This window comes from Cucumis melo, chromosome 3 (genome assembly GCF_025177605.1).
Source record: "Cucumis melo cultivar AY chromosome 3, USDA_Cmelo_AY_1.0, whole genome shotgun sequence".
Classification (NCBI taxonomy): Eukaryota; Viridiplantae; Streptophyta; class Magnoliopsida; order Cucurbitales; family Cucurbitaceae; genus Cucumis; species Cucumis melo.
The window spans coordinates 23,907,161-23,926,620 of record NC_066859.1 but is presented as its reverse complement, the minus strand read 5'-3'; the positions used below and the strand labels follow the sequence as shown (position 1 = coordinate 23,926,620).

The 19,460-nt window shown below is 32.5% G+C and overlaps 1 protein-coding gene across 1 annotated transcript; it reads right to left on the bottom strand.

Moving 5' to 3' along the window:
• Positions 1 to 7,113: 7,113 nt before the first annotated feature.
• On the bottom strand, positions 7,114 to 12,802 carry LOC103496401 (protein NRT1/ PTR FAMILY 4.6-like). The gene is made up of 5 exons (XM_008458236.3): positions 12,669 to 12,802; positions 12,450 to 12,564; positions 12,142 to 12,359; positions 8,811 to 9,233; positions 7,114 to 8,158 (listed from the first exon to the last, which is right to left on the bottom strand). Exons 1-5 carry the CDS (start codon positions 12,669 to 12,671, stop codon positions 7,193 to 7,195), a joined length of 1,725 nt encoding a protein of 574 aa, XP_008456458.2. The 5' UTR covers positions 12,672 to 12,802; the 3' UTR covers positions 7,114 to 7,192.
• Positions 12,803 to 19,460: the final 6,658 nt, after the last annotated feature.

Here is a 19,460-nt window from a genome sequence, read left to right as displayed (position 1 = left end):
TTAAATAGTTTGTTCATACCAGAACACATTTGTACCAACAATTAAAGCAATATTACAAAGTGTATGTTTCTTTCTATTAAAGCGTTCACCGTTTTTCCATATGTGATTGTATTGGTCTGTGTAATGGCAGGGCGACAAGAAATACATGATTCAATAAAAAAGAGGGTTGTTCAAAACAGTGACTAAAAACAAAACTATGAAATTTAAATTGAAAAATAAAACTGTTATCGAAAAAGTTTTCTTGACAGTTAATTAAAGTCATGGTAAGTAAAATGATGATAGTTAAAAAGTGTCATAAATGATAAATAATGACATTTAATATCTGTCATACAATATTACCAATGACAGTTATCATCTGTCATAAAATGTAAACTATGACAATTATAAGCTGTCATAAAATATAAACAATGATAGTTATTAACTGTCATCGAAAATAAATAATGACAGTTATAATCTGTCATAAAATATTTAATTTGTGACATTTATTATATGTCATGAAAACCACATTTCGTGACAGTTTTATACAACTGTCATAAAATACTTTCCATGACTGCTGCATCAATGACTGCAAAAAACTGTCACGAAAACCTCCAATGACAGCATTTAACTGTCATTGTAGGCCCTTTTTTTACTAATGGGTATAGAAAGATTTGATGAAGGAACTAGCAGTAACCTTTTTCCTAAAGAAAATGAAATGTTGGACCTGCTTAATAATACAAGCTTTGATTGAACATGAAGAAGAAACGAAGGAAGGTTTCGAGAATGAGATGCCGTTTAATATTGGTGTAGAACAAGAAACAACAAACTTATTTCAGATGTAGTTGATTGAAGCACGGAATGAGTTATACCCCGATTGTTCAGAATTTTCCTCCCTAAACTTTTTCGTTAAGTTGATGCACATCAATTAGGTTCTCAACGGTTGGAGTAACAAATTCTTCGTCATGTTATTAGAACTATTAAAAGCATCGCTTTCAATGGGTACAACTATCCCTAGTTCATTCTACGAAGCTAAACAAAAATTGCGTGACTTAGGCCTGAGATACGAGATTATTCATGATTGTAAGTACGACTGTGTAATATGTTGACAATATAAAAGTTACATATATGGTGTGACAATAAATATATGTCGTGATAGAACATTTGTTGACATAAAATATTTGTCATGGTTCAAATATTCTTGACAATGAAATGTCATGAATTTCCTTATTCTCAACAAGAAAAAGTGTCACTATTTTTCCGTTAAATTTTTTTTTTTTGAACTATTTAGTTAAGATTTTCATTAATTTTCATTGGTGAGGAAATTTTCCCATTTCTTGTTAAATTTAAAAAGTGAAGAAACTTAACAGGAAAAAGGAATAGTTATCAAACACAATCAAATTTCTTGTTCTAAAAAAAGTACAAGGAACGCAAAAGAGGAAATGAGAAACAATAAATAATAAACAGGAAACATGGAACATTTATCAAATATATAATTCCGTTTCTAAAAAGAAGAAACATATAACGAGAAACATGAAACAGGATATGGAAACAATAATCATTATCAAACAAAGTCTCGTTTCTTGTTCTAAAAAAAAGACAAGGAATAATGACAAACAGGGAGTAAGAAACAAGAACAAACAAAAATAACTCAAACATAGTCCTATTTCTTGTTTAAAAAAAAAAGAAGAAACAAGGAGCGAGAAACAGAAAATAAAAAACAGAAAATAGGAAACAAGAAACAAGAAATAGCAAAATAGAAAACAAAAACAAAAAAAATCAGGAAAAGAAAAACAAAAAACAAAAAACGAAAAATAAAAAACAGGAAACGAGAAATAGAAAACAGGAGACAGAAAATGAGAAACAGAAAACAAACAGGAAACATGAAATAGGGAACGTGAAACAGGAAACAGGAAATGCCTGTTTGGTAACATTTTTTGTTTTTTGTTTTTTGTTTTTGTTTCTCATTTTTTGAGAAACATATTTGTTTGATAATCGTTTCAGTTTCTCTTTCACAAATTTTAAGCAATGTTTCTGAAAATTGTGCGAAAATTGTTTCTCCTAGTTGTGTCCCCATTTTATTTGATTCAAGCTCTTCATTTAATTATAATTCATAGATGGTAGGAAGACATGCCTAAAACCATTTCTATCCTTCAAGTCATGGATTCAACTCCCAACATTGATGATTTAGTATTTTTTTTTCCTTCTTTTATTAATTTTTCATATGTTTAATATTTGTTTCCTTTCTTTATTACTTTTCATATAAATATGTTTAGTTTAATTTCGAATTATAATTTTTGTGTTTAAGAGGTTTAGAATTATATGTTTATTTGAATTGATTTATTTTGGTAGACATAACTTATTTTGCTAATGATAACAATCTTTTTTACATAATTTGCTGTTGTTGAATATTTATTTTAGAGTTATGAGTATTTTAAAAAGTTATTCTAGCAACCAGCCTAATTGAGATTTGAGAAAACAAAGATTTAATTAACTTTGATATCTTATGTTAACACCGATGGAAAGCATATAATCATAGCAAAAACATGATCATTACCCTAATTGCAACTAAACTTAATTTAGTGATTAACATGCATAAAGCACAACTCTAATTACACTAGATTAGGGTTAAAAGAAACACTTATCTTTGAAGCTTTCGGTGCTTCATATCTTCTCACGATCACGAATCTGGGACCACCACTAGAGTTGACCCGATATACTCCGGACATAGAATTGAGTTGTGGGACCCGTTTAATGAAGAAAATAAAGAAAGATGGATGAAAATTGGAGAAAGAATTTTAGTGTTTGAGATTTGGAAGAGAAAAACTTTAGGTTAATTTGTAATTCAAAATTACAAAATGGCAAAAATCTTCTTCAATTTGAAAATTGCCCCTTAAATAGACTAATTACATGCAAAATTTGCATGTAATTGAATCACCAAAGCCCAACACAATCCACTAACCATTAGTGGATTTATTCACCATTCCATTTTCTCCTAGTGGGCTTGGTGTTATCATCATGAGCTTCCACTTAGCCCACTAAGAGTTAGTGGAATTAAGTGGAATTATCCAACACAATGTTGTATTTTTCCACTAACTTTGGTTAAGGGACAAAATGGTCATTTAACCATTCTAGTCAAAGTCAAACTTTGACTTTTCAAGTCAAAAGTCAACATTTTGATTTTTTTTTACCATTTTATCCATCTTGACTAATTCCGACCTCCCGAGCATGAATCCACATTCATTTTCCTGAAATTCCAATCACATTTGAATATAAAGTCAGTCAAAGTTTGACTTTTCAAAGTCAAAAGTTAACATTGACTTTTTACAACTTTGACCATTTCCATCAATTTCGAGTTTCCGAATATGAATCCATATTCATATTTTTAACATTTAAATCACATTTATACATAAAGCCCTATAACCGACGACTATATCACATATATTCGTCGAATTTTCTCTTTCTACCTAATTCGAACAATTCAAATTATTCCAACATCTTGTTCTAAGTTAATTCCATATAAGCTAGCAAGGGAACCTAATGTCATTCCACTAACGGGTCATTCCACTAAAGTCCCATAGTTGCACTCCCCTCACTATAGATATATTTGTGTTCATTTGATATAGCCATGATCAGTAAGTTAATCCTTCATAAGTTGTTTGTAACCTCGGCTTGGTCAAAATACCGTTTTATCCCTGAGACTACATCTTGTTCCTAAGTTCCACTAATCCACTATTGGACATTTGGTTTAAGGTCCAACCTATAAACCGAATCCCTCTAGGGCCAATGAGATGGTGAGATCCCTTGTTCAAGACTTGGATTCAATCTTTAAAGAAACAATCTATCTACTAACCCTAAAGCGGGTAGGAGTGAAATCCATCTTGCACCCTATGTCCTTAGCCATCTAACCAGTCTTACCCTTGAAATGGGAGGCTTATTGGGCTAACGTCATTGAGCTACCCTCACCTATGCAGATCTAAGGATAATACCGATTGAAGAGAAGTTCATAGCTAGCTCAGGATTAAGATTTAGTTACTTAGGTCATCATAAACAAAATAGTCAGTTTATATAGTCAACAATGTTATAACTTAAAAGTGACTATTTCATGGTTCCAGTCTTATGCAAAACTCTTTACATAGGATGCCCCCACTCTCATATCTCTACATGAACAATTAAGGATCACGTTTTTTGTACTAACTACAAAGCAGGCTGCATCCATAGTTTTATCGAAAAAAGGCGCCCAACCTTATTCATACACTATAGACTGTTTGGGCTATGAACTCGAACTTGATCCATATTTATGTCTCTACATAAAGTTTAAGTCTATACTAGATAGTCTCCGGACCTTAGTTAATTGATTCAAGATTATAATATTCTATTTTCACTAATAAGTCCTCAATAACCACTTCATTAAATAGAATATAATTTTAACTACAAACTACGAGTTTTAGGACATAAATTCCAACAAACACTTGTGTTAATAATTAAAGGAACTCAAGAGACACAAAGTAAGAACAAATATAACGCCAGACATTGATAATCCAGTTCAATGACACGATATCTACATTTGGGGGTCCTTGACCCATGATAAGATATCATATATTGCTTTGTAAAATATTTCATGTTTAAAATGTTATCACTTATAGTACAGACATCACTACTGAAAGGATGTTTTTTTTTAGGTAAGTCGTTATCAAAATGATAGGTTGTTATGGATGTAAGTATGCAAAACAAAAATTTATTCCTAGTCTAAAATAAAAGAATACAAGAATAGAGAAAGACTAGATGAAATATGAGGGTTAGGGATTACCTCAATTACCTTTCAAAGTTATCTTTTTAACCCTTCTTACCTTTGTGGAAATTGAGAGCAGTATGGGGAAGAAGGTTGTTGAACCCTAGAGAGAACTTAAGATTCAAAACTTCAAGATTCACAAACAAGATCAATTAGTAGCTTCAGGATCTAAAAGAAAATTAGAAACACAAAAAGGGAGGTTTGTGGAAGTAATTTTTGAACTATAGTAAAGAACAAGCATTAAGGAATGATTAGTGATAACAAGTAATTCAAGTAAAGTTTTTCTTTCGAGTTTAGTAAAAGAATTTTTTCTCGGGCAATTACCATGTTTCTTATCATTGAAAAAGAAAGAAGATCAATTAATCTTTTCTTGAATATGCAAGAATGATTTTTTTACAAAAAGAAAGTAACCAAATCTCTATTAAAACATGATCAATTTCAGCAATCAAAGCATGTTCAAATTGAGGCAAAATTCATCCTATTCAAGATTTGCTAAGGAGGGGATAGCCACTACCCTTAGCAAAATTAATGCCCATTTCAAACTTGTCATGCAAGAATCAATTAATAGAAAATTAAAGATAATCTCAACAATTAATTCATCATAACAAACCATTGCAAATCAAAATTTAAGTTCAACACTTTAAGAGTTTGTAAAGAAATTTCAATGAAAAATTGATGGGGAAAACTTATTTGTTTTATTGAAATTTCAAAAGAAATTGCAAAGGAAAACAAGCAATCAAATAAAAAATTGAAAAGATATAGAAAGGAATTTAATTCTCAAAGAAAACATGGTAATTTAACCCAAGAAAAAGTCTCAAAAGATTACCTTAGCCCATGAATATTGATGAAATTCTTGAAGAGATGTTGAGGAAAGAATCTATTTGTTTGACAAAAGTAATATTTTATTGATAAAATTTCAAGAATTTGCTACAAGAATGAGAAAGAGGATTATTTTACATTGGAATTTCTTATCTCTCTCCCAAAAAAATATGAGGGATTTTATAGAGGGAAAAATGGGAGAAAAAAGTGGAATTAGGTTAAAAACTGCCATTTTGTAGTTAATTTTGGGGAAGATGATGAACTGGGTTACAAATGGGCTTGGATCGAGTCTTGGGTTGACCCAATTGAAGAGAAAAATAAAAAAAGGGAATGTGGCTGCTGAGATTCGAACTCACGACAGGGGAGAGGAGCGCGCGAACAAGGGATCGACACGTGGCGGACGCGTGGGTCGCGAACCGGTTCACGGATCGGGTTTTCGGGTTGTGTGAAAATGAAAGGAAAGTTAGGGGCGCGTTTGGGTTTCGAACACGCAACTTTGAGGCAGACGCGTGGCGTGATCTGGTGGTGCCACGTGGTGCGATCTAGTTCGTCCGATCTTTTCCGATTTTCCGGTTTTGCCCTTGAACTTATTTTTGACCGTTCTTTTTCGTTATAACTCCGATTTAAGTGATTTCAGTGGCGTTGAACTCGTATCGGAGTGAAGTTTCATATTCTGCATAAAAATGACATTTTAGTGAGTAAATGGATAAAGGTTGGAAAAAATTAGTCTAATAATGTTAGGCTAAAATAGCCCTAACAATTACATATCTCTAACATGCTATATATAAACTAATATAAATATTAGAACACAGATTATTCATTATCGATGTCATAAACAATAGGAGAGTTACTCCCCCTTAATTAGAAGTCACCATGCATGCAATAGAACTATCAAGGTCTCTTGATATTTACTAGTCTCTTGTTCAGACAGAACTCATCCTAATCTACACATCATCATTTTTTTTTTAGAACTGATCACAACTTGATTTAAGGCTTTCAAACACACCAGTCGTCAAAGGACACACTCGGTAGAGAAAACCTTGAATAATCACACACCCTACTCATAGGCAACAAACAACACTGAAATAAAGATCCCAATAACCAGACGCCCAACTAACCACGAGTAAAACGTATACAATCTTAACAGCCAATTGAAATCCAAACAAAAGAGTAATAAAATAAAAAGAAGTGGGACCACAGAACCCAACAAGATTAATTTAAACTTAAGTTATGGAAGTTCTTTTATGCCGTAAAATGTGTTTGATATTGAAGAGGTACATGTTTCACTTGTTTTCTTAATCGTCTATCTGATAAATATATATACTCATATATAAAATTGACATCTAATACTGGATTACTACATTCTTACAAATTTTAAAAAATAACTACAGTATTACAAATCAAAACAAGTTGAATGAACTGTATTATTATTTTCATATAAGTCTAGACACTGAAACTGTTTTTTTGACCGTTTTTATATATTGATAAATCCTAAAATGCACACAAAGAACAAAAAAAGAAAAAAATAACGCAAAGGTAACTTATATATAATATTTGAAACACTAGGTTATATTGACATGATAGAATAACATATGTTTATACATATCATTTGTTCCCTTGGGTGGATCGATATTTATACTTCAGAGCCCAAAAAAGGTAGTGCAAGAAATTGAAGCCACTAAGAACACACATAACCCAATAGAAGTTAGAAAGACGGTAGTGATTAATGTTGTGACCAGACAGCCAAGGCCTATGCCAAGCTTTGGCGCTCACATGGTTCACAACCGATACAATGACCGAACTTAAATAATACCCAACAGCCAACGAAGCCCATGAAAGAGCCGTAGCCAAAGACCGCATAGTAGCCGGAGCCTCCGTGAAGAAAAACTCCAACAAACCCGCTAACGTAAACAAATCCGCCGACCCCAAAAACAAGTACTGGAATGCGATCCAAAGGAACGTAATGGGCAGTGGGCCTTGCACATCTGGGTTGGCATCAGCCACGGCCTTACGTTTAGTCTCGACGAGTGCAGCGACAGCCATGGCAAGGACGGAGAGGAGGAGGCCGACGCCAATGCGTTGGAGGTGGGTGATGCCAGCTTCAGTGCGAGTGAGGGATCGAGCGAAGGGGATGATGAGATGGTCGTAGAGAGGGGCAAGGACGATGATGAAGAGGACGGGGAAGACTGGGAGGGAGGCTGGGGGGATTTTGAGGGAGGAGATTTTGGTGTTCATTGTGGCGGCTTGTTCTATGGAGAATGTGGAGAGTTGAGCTAAGCATGAGTTGAGTATTATGGTGCATGCAAAGATTGGGAGGACTTTTATGACTATTTTTACGTCTTCTAGTTGTTGGGTTGTGCATTTTACCGATGGGTGGAAAGGTGGGTTTTGTACTGCTTTGTTTAGGAATTTGAGGCTTTGAGTTGGAGTAGTTGTATTGCTTTCTGTTAGGTCTTTATTGATTAGTGGCTTTGGGGTTGAGGTGGTTGATGGGCTTCTTGCAAGGCTTGCCACTGCGTTTGTTGCTGGTTTTTTGTTGCTCCTACGGTTCAATGTTGCTGCTACTAGTACCTAATTATCATCATTCATATAATTAAATGTTATATTCATCTTGGTCGATTGTAAATATAGTAATCAAACTCAAATGTTAACAAACATGGTATAAATAAATTTTTTTTAAGTATAGTAAAGCTTAGATTCAACTTTTAGCGTTTATCAGTAACAAGAGTTTTTCTATTGTCGATCTAGCTAGTTTATTATTGATAGGAGTACTGGGTTGGCAATAGATAGAATTGTTATCCATTGTAATTATCCTATAAAAAAATGTTTTGGTACAACTCGGCCTGCATTCACTTTTCTACGCAACACTCTTTAACACCCGATCATCGATGGCACCTAGGAAATTTTTTAAAAAAAGAAACATATTTTAATACTTCTAAAAATATAGATATATATATATATTTTTCTTTTTCTGATTGAGTGAATGCATGAAGCCGTTAAACTTTGGGGCCACACCCAAAAATCAATACTTTGATGTCTAGTTTATATTCATTTCTATGCATTCTGTTTGATCACAAAGTAACGCGATATGGAAAATTTTGTTTTTAAAAATTAAAAGTATTAGCCACTTATGTGACAATATTTTGTAATTAATTATACACACTTTGGATGAAATGCATAAAAGTAAATGCATACCTAGATGTGGGGGAAGAAAAATAAATACCTTGAGAATGGTGGTAAGGGGACTACCAGTGGGGATTTTGTTACGATAAAAAGGAGAACCAGCAAAGAACAAAGGAATAGATAGAAAAATGCTGATAGTTGAGATTCCAAATCCCCATTGCCACCCCAAGTTGTCTTCAACCCAAACCACGAATGTCACTGCAACAAGGGCTCCACACGACAGACTAAACACAAAGTAGTTGAAGAAACTAGACCTCCTCTTCCTCCCTTGTGTGGTGCTTTCGTCGAACTGCTCCGCCCCGTGCGCTGGCAGCGACCCCTTTATTCCACCGACCCCCAGCGCCACCAAGTACAGCCCTATGAACAACACCGCCACCTCTTTCCCCCCTACTTCCTTGCACCCCTTTGTCCCCGCCTCGCATGATGAACTCACCTTTGATTGCACTGTCAGCATCACTAACCCCTATATTAGCACCGATAGGTTACAAAATCAACAAATAAGAAAAATAGAAAATCAACACATAGACACATGTGATTCATTAACCGCATGTCACTTTCTTGATAAATAGAGAGAACAATTTTATTCGATAAAATGTTACAAAATACGAAATAATTAGTACCACTCGAGTTAGATAATTTATAGAATGCACTTCTCTAAATTTTGTGTATGTTTATTTAAATAGCCATATAACATATTCAAATTACTTTTAACTAGCATACACACTAAGATATTGTTTATTTTTAGAGAATCTCAACTCCATCTATACATGCATCCATATATATTATCATCGGTACATTATTTTCCACTGTCAATTCATTAATAGTAACAGGAGCACAAAAGAACAAAAACAAGCAGACCGAAAGTAGATGAAAAGACAATGACGTATTACATAAAAAGCAACTAAATTAAGGAAAAAAAAATAGTGGTTGGAGTGTAGTTCTGTAAAGAGTTTTGATGGATGAGAAAGAAAGTCACGAAAATAAATAAAATTACTTTGAAAACTGTCAAACTATATTATCAAGTTTGCTTTGAAAATTCTCTTTAAAACGATGCAATTAAATGTACGTAGATGTATATATAATCTGAATATATGCTCCGGTCTTCCCATTTTTGAGCATTTTGTTATCTCATATATGAGTAACCCTTCATATATTATTCTCCCTTTTATCTCATCAATTATAATTCTATTAAATTAATAAATAGACATTAACACTAAACACAACAGAAAAAAAAAACGAACGTTTAGTAAAAAGTTATCTAGGCCATAATGAAAGACTAAGAAAGAGATAGTGTCTCGAGCAATAATTAGGTGCAATTTAGACTACATGTAATCTCAAACTTTCCTCTCCTTTACATCCAAGTGAAAAAAGAAAAGAAGAGAAAGTCATTCTTTAACAAAGAAGAAAAAAAAGTCTAATTAACACATTTTTATTGGATGCTAACGAGACCGTATTGACCGCTCTAAGTTTTTCTTCTTTTTTGGACAAAAAGAGGTTGATTGGAAGGGATGTAAAAGAGAGAAGATATGTAGGGTTGTGCTCTACTACTTGCAATAAAAGTACTAATAATATTAGTAAAGAAATGGAAAACGACAAGTTGAGAAGTTGGGTTAGTGGAGGTGAGAAAACGAGATAAAAAGAAAGAAAAAAAAGCTTTATTTGGTTTGACGCAAACGGATGAGTTCCAATGTCGTAACACACACACACACACACACACACACACTCATCACTCATCCATATCACAAATTACAATTCACTCCAACATGGGTCCCTTCTACTTTCTTTTTTATTACTATTTTTTCCATTCCTCTCTCTTTCTCTTTCATATTTTATCATTTTCTTCCATAACTATGCATCATTCAATTCATTCTATAATCATTGAACTTTGTTGTATATAAAAAATTAAAAAAAAAAAAAAACAAAATTTATCTACTAGGCTCTATAAAACAACTTCAAAGGATTAGTTTTATAATTTTTCTATTAAGGTTAATAAATTTTTCTTTTTTTTTTTTTAAAGGTATGATTTAAAATTTTAAAAATATTTAAAGTTATGTATGTTTTCATGGATTTTCCTTTTACTTTTTATCAACTCAATAAATACTTTTCATACTTATATATACCAATATTGGTATATATTTGACAATAAGACTTTTCATTAATGACCTTCTATTTGTATATATTTGACAATAAGACTTTATTCTCATTATTCCCAAATTACAATCTTAGAATCTTAGACATATCAAGATTTTTTGTATTATTTTTTTCTCATTCAACTTGATCAACTTGTTGAGTAGGAATTTAGTTGAAAATTCTTTAAAGTTACCGACTTTTGAATATGTGTTTGATCATTTAGCTTTGGAATATTAAAAAAGAAAACGGAATTAATTAAGTTTTTTTGACGTTTAGGTATATTAAAGTTTGACAAAGATACCAATTAATTAAATTGTTTTTCTCATGTGTGACGTAAAATATATGTGTATATATGTTGACGATAGCGTCCATAGTAACTTTAATATGATATTAATACTATATATATATTTTTTAATAACAAAGTCTTTTATTGTTGGGATTTGTGTCATTATCTTCGGGAAAAAACGGATGCCTACGTTGTTTTTTGGTTGTGGGACAAATTCCCATTCTATTCATTCCACTTTTTTCAACTCAATATAACAAAACTAAGAAAATAATTGATCAGAGATAATGGAAGGGGAAAAAACCATCCAATTTGGTAATTATTTTGACTAATAACCTTTTTATTTTTGTTTTTGGTTTTTTAAAAATTTACAAAATATATTATCATATAAATTGAAATAAACGACTTTGAACAAAACCGACTATAAAAGTTCAAAATTTTCGAAATAATAAATAAAATTATTCCAAAAATCTTCATGGCCGATCACATGGTTCTCATAAATCATGGCAGAGAATAAATTTTTAAAATAAAAGAGAAGCAACTTAGAGAAGAAAATAGGCCAAAGAAAAAAAAAAGATTTTAACTTATTTTGGTTCTCACCATTTCTTCTAAAAATATATTCAAGTTAATGCTAAAAAATACAAGAAAAACATTGAAAAATCGTTTTAATCTAAGCATAATTTAGTGGTAATAATGCAAAAATTAACCTTCTAAAGCATCAGTTTAATTTCGTATTAACAAGACACCCATGTTTGTTTGTTTTGGTTTGAATCTCTTACCCAATTCTCTTAGTTCTCTGTTTTAGCATTTTTTTTTATATGGAATATTTACTACATAAAAACACTACTCTATTTTACAAATAATATTTATATTTTTTTAATTTTTATGAATGAAATAAAAAAAAATAAATAGAGATAATAAAAAAAAAACATAGAAAAAGGAGTGAAATAATACGAACCAGGAACTCAAGGAAGGAGGAGAAAAGGAAGACGTAATAAGTTGTGAAGAAGGCATCCGATAAGAAACCACCAAGAAGTGCAAGAAGAAACGCCGTTCCCATAAACGTCGTAACATGGTTTGCCGATTTCGCCGGTGAAAATCCCATATATTTCCTCAAATACATCACCAAATTACTTGCATTTGCCAAGAACGCCAAATTCTCCAACACTTCAACTCCTGCAAATACATATATACCAAATTTAACTCACTAAAAATAGCTAGTGATTAACATATGTACATAAGTTATAGAATTATATATGCACCAACCTAATACGAATCCAGCCGCTAGCATTCCGCCATGCCGGCCTTTAACTGCAGGCCTCTTCCGCCAATCCACATACCCTTCCCATATGCTCCCATCGCTCTCCTCCTTCACGGCTTCCTACAATCCAAGCAATTTAATTCAATAAGGGTATTTGAAAATTTTATGACCCTGGCTTAGCTACAATGATTTTCATAAAGGAGTATAGGGATGAAGATACATACCATTTTTATTTTTTGAATGGATCGAAGTTATGGGGTGGATGAATAATTGGTATATTTATAGAGTTTAGAACAAAATATATATGAAGAGAGAGAATATTCTAAGGACGAGAGAGAATGGTTTAAGGGAAAGAAACGTTCTTTCCCTTTTAACAAATCTCAATTATTCCTTTTATTTTGATACCGGACAAAAACAACTTTAACCATATAGGGTTTTTTTTCCAAGCATTTACACGCATATAATTTTGACGCAATTATTAGTATATTTTATATATATATAAAATTTATAATGTCTTCTTATGCCATACATGCATTTTTTTTTTAATTGAAAATTATTGAGATGAGTCGAATTTGTTATTTTGTGTTATGTTAAATCTAGTAGGACGTAGATGTGTTATTAAGTTAAAAGTGATTAAAGTAAATTTGATTGTATGGGGCTAAATTTGTAATTAAGAAACATGCAAAATGAAGAAAAAAGAAGAAGAAGAGAGCATGATTGGAGTCTTGAATTTCAAAATTAAGATATTTGAGACGTTATGGGAAAAGCTTGTTTTAAGGCATAGATATGTGATGGATGGAAGAGAGGATTTGTTTTTATATAAAGGAGCTAGCTGTTACTTGAATTTTGTTAGAGGAGGATGATAGGTTGTTTGTGTACTTAATATTTATTCATGAACAAAATGCTTTTAAAGGTAATTTGTTGGATTTGTTATAATTCATTATTATAACATTGAGTCTTCAAAGAATCATATATATGGATCGAAGTTTAATGTATCTCCTAACTCTCATTGCATGCACTTGAGGATTATTTTCACATAGAGTAAAAAACATATATATCAAAGTAGAAACTATAATCGGCGCTTAGTCATTTATTTGAAAATTATGCTTTGCTTTACATGGTGTCCGCCTTAATTGTTCTTATGTAATTTTAGGCTTTGAGAGATAAAAAAAATAAAGCAAAGCAAAATTTTAAAAATCAATATTAGGAAGATTTTTTTATACTATTAGAAGTATATATGGAATTTTATGGAGATATTTCAACTAAGTTAGACACACTCTTATCATATCCTAAAGCTAAACGTGATGCATTATTAATCAAAATAAATGATAGGAGTTGGATAGGTCTATAATAGAAGCAGTTGTAATTGCGAGAGATCAATAGACAACACCATAGAAACAACTACATTGAGAAAATGGTATCTTAATTAATAAAAAGTATGATAGATTAACTTAGTGTGTCCGAGGTATTTACACCCTTGAACCCTTGCAATCTTAAGAGATACTTTCAATCTCTAATTGTGTTCGTTCCACAAATTATTGCTTACCTTCCTCCTCCCACGATTACTCTTCTCAACCAAACTTTTGTTTTTTGCAAAGGTGTTGAATAATATATAATTAATGCATGGAGGGAAAAAATTGAACTTAACTCTAAGTTCAAAGTCGATAATATAAACATTATCGTTTCTACACCACTGAAAGTAATAATTTAAAGAAATGTAGTAATTTAAATCGTTTTTGTGAGTGTGACCATTGTCATATAACATCCGTGGATCATTATTGGTAAAAATTTCCAATTACCTCTAAGATGCATGGTCCACCATTAACTCTAGCTATAATATCAAACCACTTATTTCATAAGTAAATGAAACAAAAATTGAAATTAAATGATGTAATTATTAATTTATTTGTTAGAGATATCGAGTTCAAATAAAATTAAAGTTAATTGATTTACAAAATTATTTTATATTTATCAATATAATTAATGTTTTTTGGATTCTTTTGCATGTGTTGTTGACGGTTTGAGTATTAAATGCAAAGTTAAGTGATTGCTTCATCATGCAAATGCATATATAATATAAATTTATATACATAAATATATGTGAGAGATAACATTATATTTGGTATGCATGTATTTATTTCTCTGTTTTCTTTATTCAGTAAAACAACAAGCATTTATAACAAATTGGAGCTAATTCTTTTATTATATTTAATTTCACCCCCCAATTGAGGTCGACTTGTCCACTTTCACTTCCTCCTACTTTAATTATCACTTTAAGTTTATTAAACCCCAAAATAATGTTTTTATTTTTCTTCATTCAAAACCTTCAACTAAATGGGTGCATTATTATCGAGTTTATATGGTGAAGTTTAATTTAATTATTTAATTTAAAACTAATTGTTTAAATTTAATTTTAAATTAATTCAGGCATCAAGAGTAAAAAAGAGAACTTTTAACTTTTGTTTTTCTAAACAAAAGTCAAAAGTCATATGTTGACTTATGGCACTTTGAAAGTCCAAAGTTGATCACTTTGACCATGCATGAGTTAGTGAAATTATCCCAAATTAGGTGAATAAATTACTTATATTACGCTTCATGTGTTGTGCTTCAAGCAAGTTATCCACTAAATCCATTTAGTTAGTGTAAGTTTAGTGTCAAATAATTAATTTGCAGATGGAATTTTATTGTGACTTGCCTATATATATAATTACACAATTTGATCGTGTAATAGAAGGAATGGACAAAGTGAATTTTATGCTAGAAAACTCTAGTGTTCATTAACTCCCTAATTAGCTCACTACGAATCTTAAAACTAATGACGAATTTGGTCTTGCAATCTTGTTCTAAGGCTTGAGAATAGTAGAGAAGTCTTAGGCAGTTGTCTTCGATAGATTTGTGATCAACAAACAACTTCAAACAAGTATAGATTTTAAATTTTTTTTTTTGTTGGTTTAGAAAGCATGTTTACTTCTTAAATTAATGTAATTAAGAGGGCTTTGGTAGAAAAAGTGACAAATATTTAAGTGATTAAATATGGGTTTTTTTTTTAAGTTGAGGGCAGAATGGTAATTATGCCTAATGACATTTTTGCAAATATATCCATCTTCTTTATTTTAGGTTAAAAAGAAAAGAAAAGAAGGTTGCACGGTCAGGAGAGGGGGCAGCCGCAAACACACAGTATAGAGAAAGAAAAGAGAGAATTTTTCTTACACACACAAAGGTGAACACGACGGAAAGAGATTGACAGCGGTCAGCGACGTAGTCCTTGTTCGACGTTCTCGGTGCGTTTCGGTAACGTTTTCCGGCGTCCTCACGACGAGTTTTGACGGGCGTTGGGTTTTGGTGTTCGGGCAGAGACACTGACGTTGGGGGTACAGCAGGGTTCTTGGCATCCTCACGGTGTGGTTCGACGACCATTTTTCCGACGGGTTACGGCAGTTTTTGGGGCAGTTTTCGACGTGTTTGGGTCTTGTTTTTGGGGTATTTTCGAAGTTTTTCGATCTCAGATTCAGAGGTATATTTCAGCACGTGTGTCTCTCATTTTCTTTGGTGTTTGATCGACGGTAAAGTCGTATACAGCGGTAAAATTACAAATTACATATTGTTGTGTTGATTTCTGTAATTGTTCTTCGAATTGCTCTTAATAAAATCCCTCCAAGTTGGTTATCAAAGTGGATGTAGACCGAATTGGTCGAACCATTATAGATCTTTGTGTCGTTTATTGTTTTATCTCTCTTTGTGATTATCTGGCTATTGCGTTTATGTTGGTTGTTCCACTGTGTTCTCTGATTTAGTGCAAGAATTCATAAAAAGTGGTATCAGAGCTCCATTCGATCTAAAAGAGCTTTGGGTTTTGTGTAGTAGTTGCAGTTTACATAGCTTGGTTAAATCAATTTTTTGTAAGGATGGCTTCGACGCGATTTGAAGTGTCCTAAGTTTAACGGGAATGGAGCTTTCGCTCTTTGGAGAAAAAAGATTAGAGCTATTTTGGTTCAACATAAAGTAACTAAAATCTTAAATGAAGAGAGACTCCCAGCAAATATTACAGAAAGTGAAAAATGAGATATGGATGAAATGGCCTATTCAACTATTCTTCTGTATCTGTTAGATGAAGTTCTTAGGCTAGTAGATGAGGCTACTACTACAGGGAGTTGTGGAAAAAGCTAGAGAGCCTTTACTTAACAAAGTCCTTGCCAAATAAGATATATATAAAAGAGAAATTCTTTGAATATAAGATAGACCAAAGTAAAAGTTTAGAAGAGAACCTGAATGAATTTTAGAAGATTGTAGTTGATCTCAATAACATTAGTAAGAAGATGTCGGATGAGAATCAAGCAATTATTCTTTTAAATTCATTACCAGAAACATATCGAGATGTTAAGGCAGCTATTAAATATAGTCGAGATTCATTGACCATGAGTATAATGTTGGATGCCTTGAAGACTAGAAATCTCGAAATTAAGAAAGAACGCAAGGATGGAGAGTTACTTATGGCTAGAGGAAGAAGTGACAAAAAGAACTGGAAAGGCAAAGAGAAGAGTTCCAGGATGAATTCGAATGGGGAAGCTAGAAAGTGTTTCCTTTGTCATAAAGAAGGACACTTTAAGAAAAATTGCCCTTTGATTAAGAGTAAAGAAGCATAAAGTAGCAAGCATGCAGAGAGTGAAGCGAATGTTACTGATGGGTATGATACAGGATATGATTCAGTAGAGGCCTTGATGGTGTCTCACAGGGATATACAAAATGCTTGGATCATGGATTCAGGTTGCACATATCACATGATTCCTAATCGAGATTTTTTGATTAACTTTAAGAAAAGTGATGGGGGAAAAGTCTTATTGGGTGATAATGTTACCTGTGAAGTAAAGGGAACTGGTTCAGTTCTAATTGCAACACATGACGAGATGATTAGAATGCTTATAAATGTAAGGTATGTTCCAGAACTCAAACGTAATCTAATATCTGTTGGTGAATTAGATAGATCAGGTTATACCATAAAATTTGAGAATGGAATTATGAAAGTTACCAAGGGTTCTTTGGTTAAATTGAGGGGAACATTGAGGAATGGTCTGTATGTGTTGGAGAGTACTGCAGTTTCAGGTAGTCTAAGGCATTAAAGCAACAGAAACAGCAGATAGTTGATCATGTTGTGACAGATATCATAATTGATGGTGTACAGTCATCAGGCAAAGGTTCAGATATATCTAGTGATCAATCACCACTAGTTTCACAAATAGAGGCTACAGAGCAGTCTGAATTTGATGGTGTACAGTCTCAACATGAGAGGACTTTGATTGATGAGTGAGTTTGCAGTGACAGTATTGCATCTGATTTGAAGAAACAACAGAAAGATGCTATGGAAGCGGAGTTGTTTATTTTGCGAAAGAATCAGACATGGTCATTGGTTACAAAGCCTCCTATTCAGAAACTTATTCAACCAAAGTGGTTTAACCAAGGAGGTGACAATAAGCCTAGGTATAAGGCTAGGTTGGAAGCAAGGTTCTTCCAGCTCATAGGTTTAAATATCGATCAGATGACCTGAAGGTTAATTTTGGATGATAGGGTGATTGGGATAATCAGTTTGGTGACTTAAATAGTTTGTCACGAGGGAGATTCGTAGAAAAAGTGACAAATATTTAAGTGGTTAAATATGAGTTTTTTTTTTTTAAGTTGAGGGTAGAATGGTAATTATGCCTAATGGCATTTTTGCAAATATATCCATCTTTTTTATTTTAGGTTAAAAAGAAAAGAAAAGAAGATTGCACGGTTAGGAGGGGGCAACCGCAAACACACAGTATAGAGAAAGAAAAGAGAGAATTTTTCTTACACACACAAAGGTGAACACGACGGAAAGAGATTGACAGCGGTCAGCGGTGCAGTCCTTGTTCGACGTTCTCGGTGCGTTTCGACAGCGTTTTTCAACATCCTCACAACGAGGTTTGACGGGCGTTGGGTTTTGGTGTTCGGGCAGAGACAGTGACGTTGGGGGTACAGCAGGGTTCTTGGCATCCTCGCGGTGTGGTTCGACAACCATTTTTCCGATGGGTTACGACAGTCTTTGGGGTAGTTTTCGACGTGTTTGGGTCTTGTTTTTGGGGTATTTTCGATGTTTTTCGGTCTCAGATTCAGAGGTATATTTCAGCACGTGTCTCTCATATTCTTTGGTGTTTGATTGACGGTAAAGTCGTATACGGCGGTAAAATTACAGATTACATATTTGTGTTGATTTCTGTAATTGTTCTTCGAATTGCTCTTAATAAAATCCCTCCAAGTTGGTTCTCAAAGTGGATGTAGAACGAATTGGTTGACCCACTATAGATCTTCGTGTCGTTTACTATTTTATCGCTCTTTGTGATTATCTGGCTATTGCGGTATGATTGGTGGTTCCGCTGCGTTCTCTGGTTTAGTGCAGGAATTCATAATAGTTTTTTAATCCAATTACTTCCTTTATATGCTAACTATACATCCTTCGTCAAAGAGAGAATTCAAAATGGAATCTAAAACTCACTAGATGCCCAATAATTTTGACTTGTCAATGCATCTCATATTTACCACAAATAATCGAGTTAATTGTCCATTCATGAGAATCTTGAATGATCCACAATCCCATTGCATCTTTTCTAAAGAAAAGTACTTATGCGCATCTTTTCAATTATTAATCAATCAACATATCACGTATAAATTTTTGTTTATCTTTTCAAAAATATATATGCAACTAAAAAGATCAATGCAACTTAGATTGTACTCATGAAAAATACTATCTTTTTTAATCAACGAAAGCACATATTAATATGTTTAGCGTCTCATTTAATATGATAATCAAGGGGTCTGTATTGATTGATTTTTTAAAAAAAAATTAAAAAAAAAAACACATTTTCATATATTTAAATCTTTGAATGAAAATTGTTTAAAATACATTCCAAAAACTATTAATTTGAGTTGGTTGGAATACAATAAAATTTTATAACATGACTGATGTTTTAAAATTAAAACACTTCAAAACATATTACTAACGC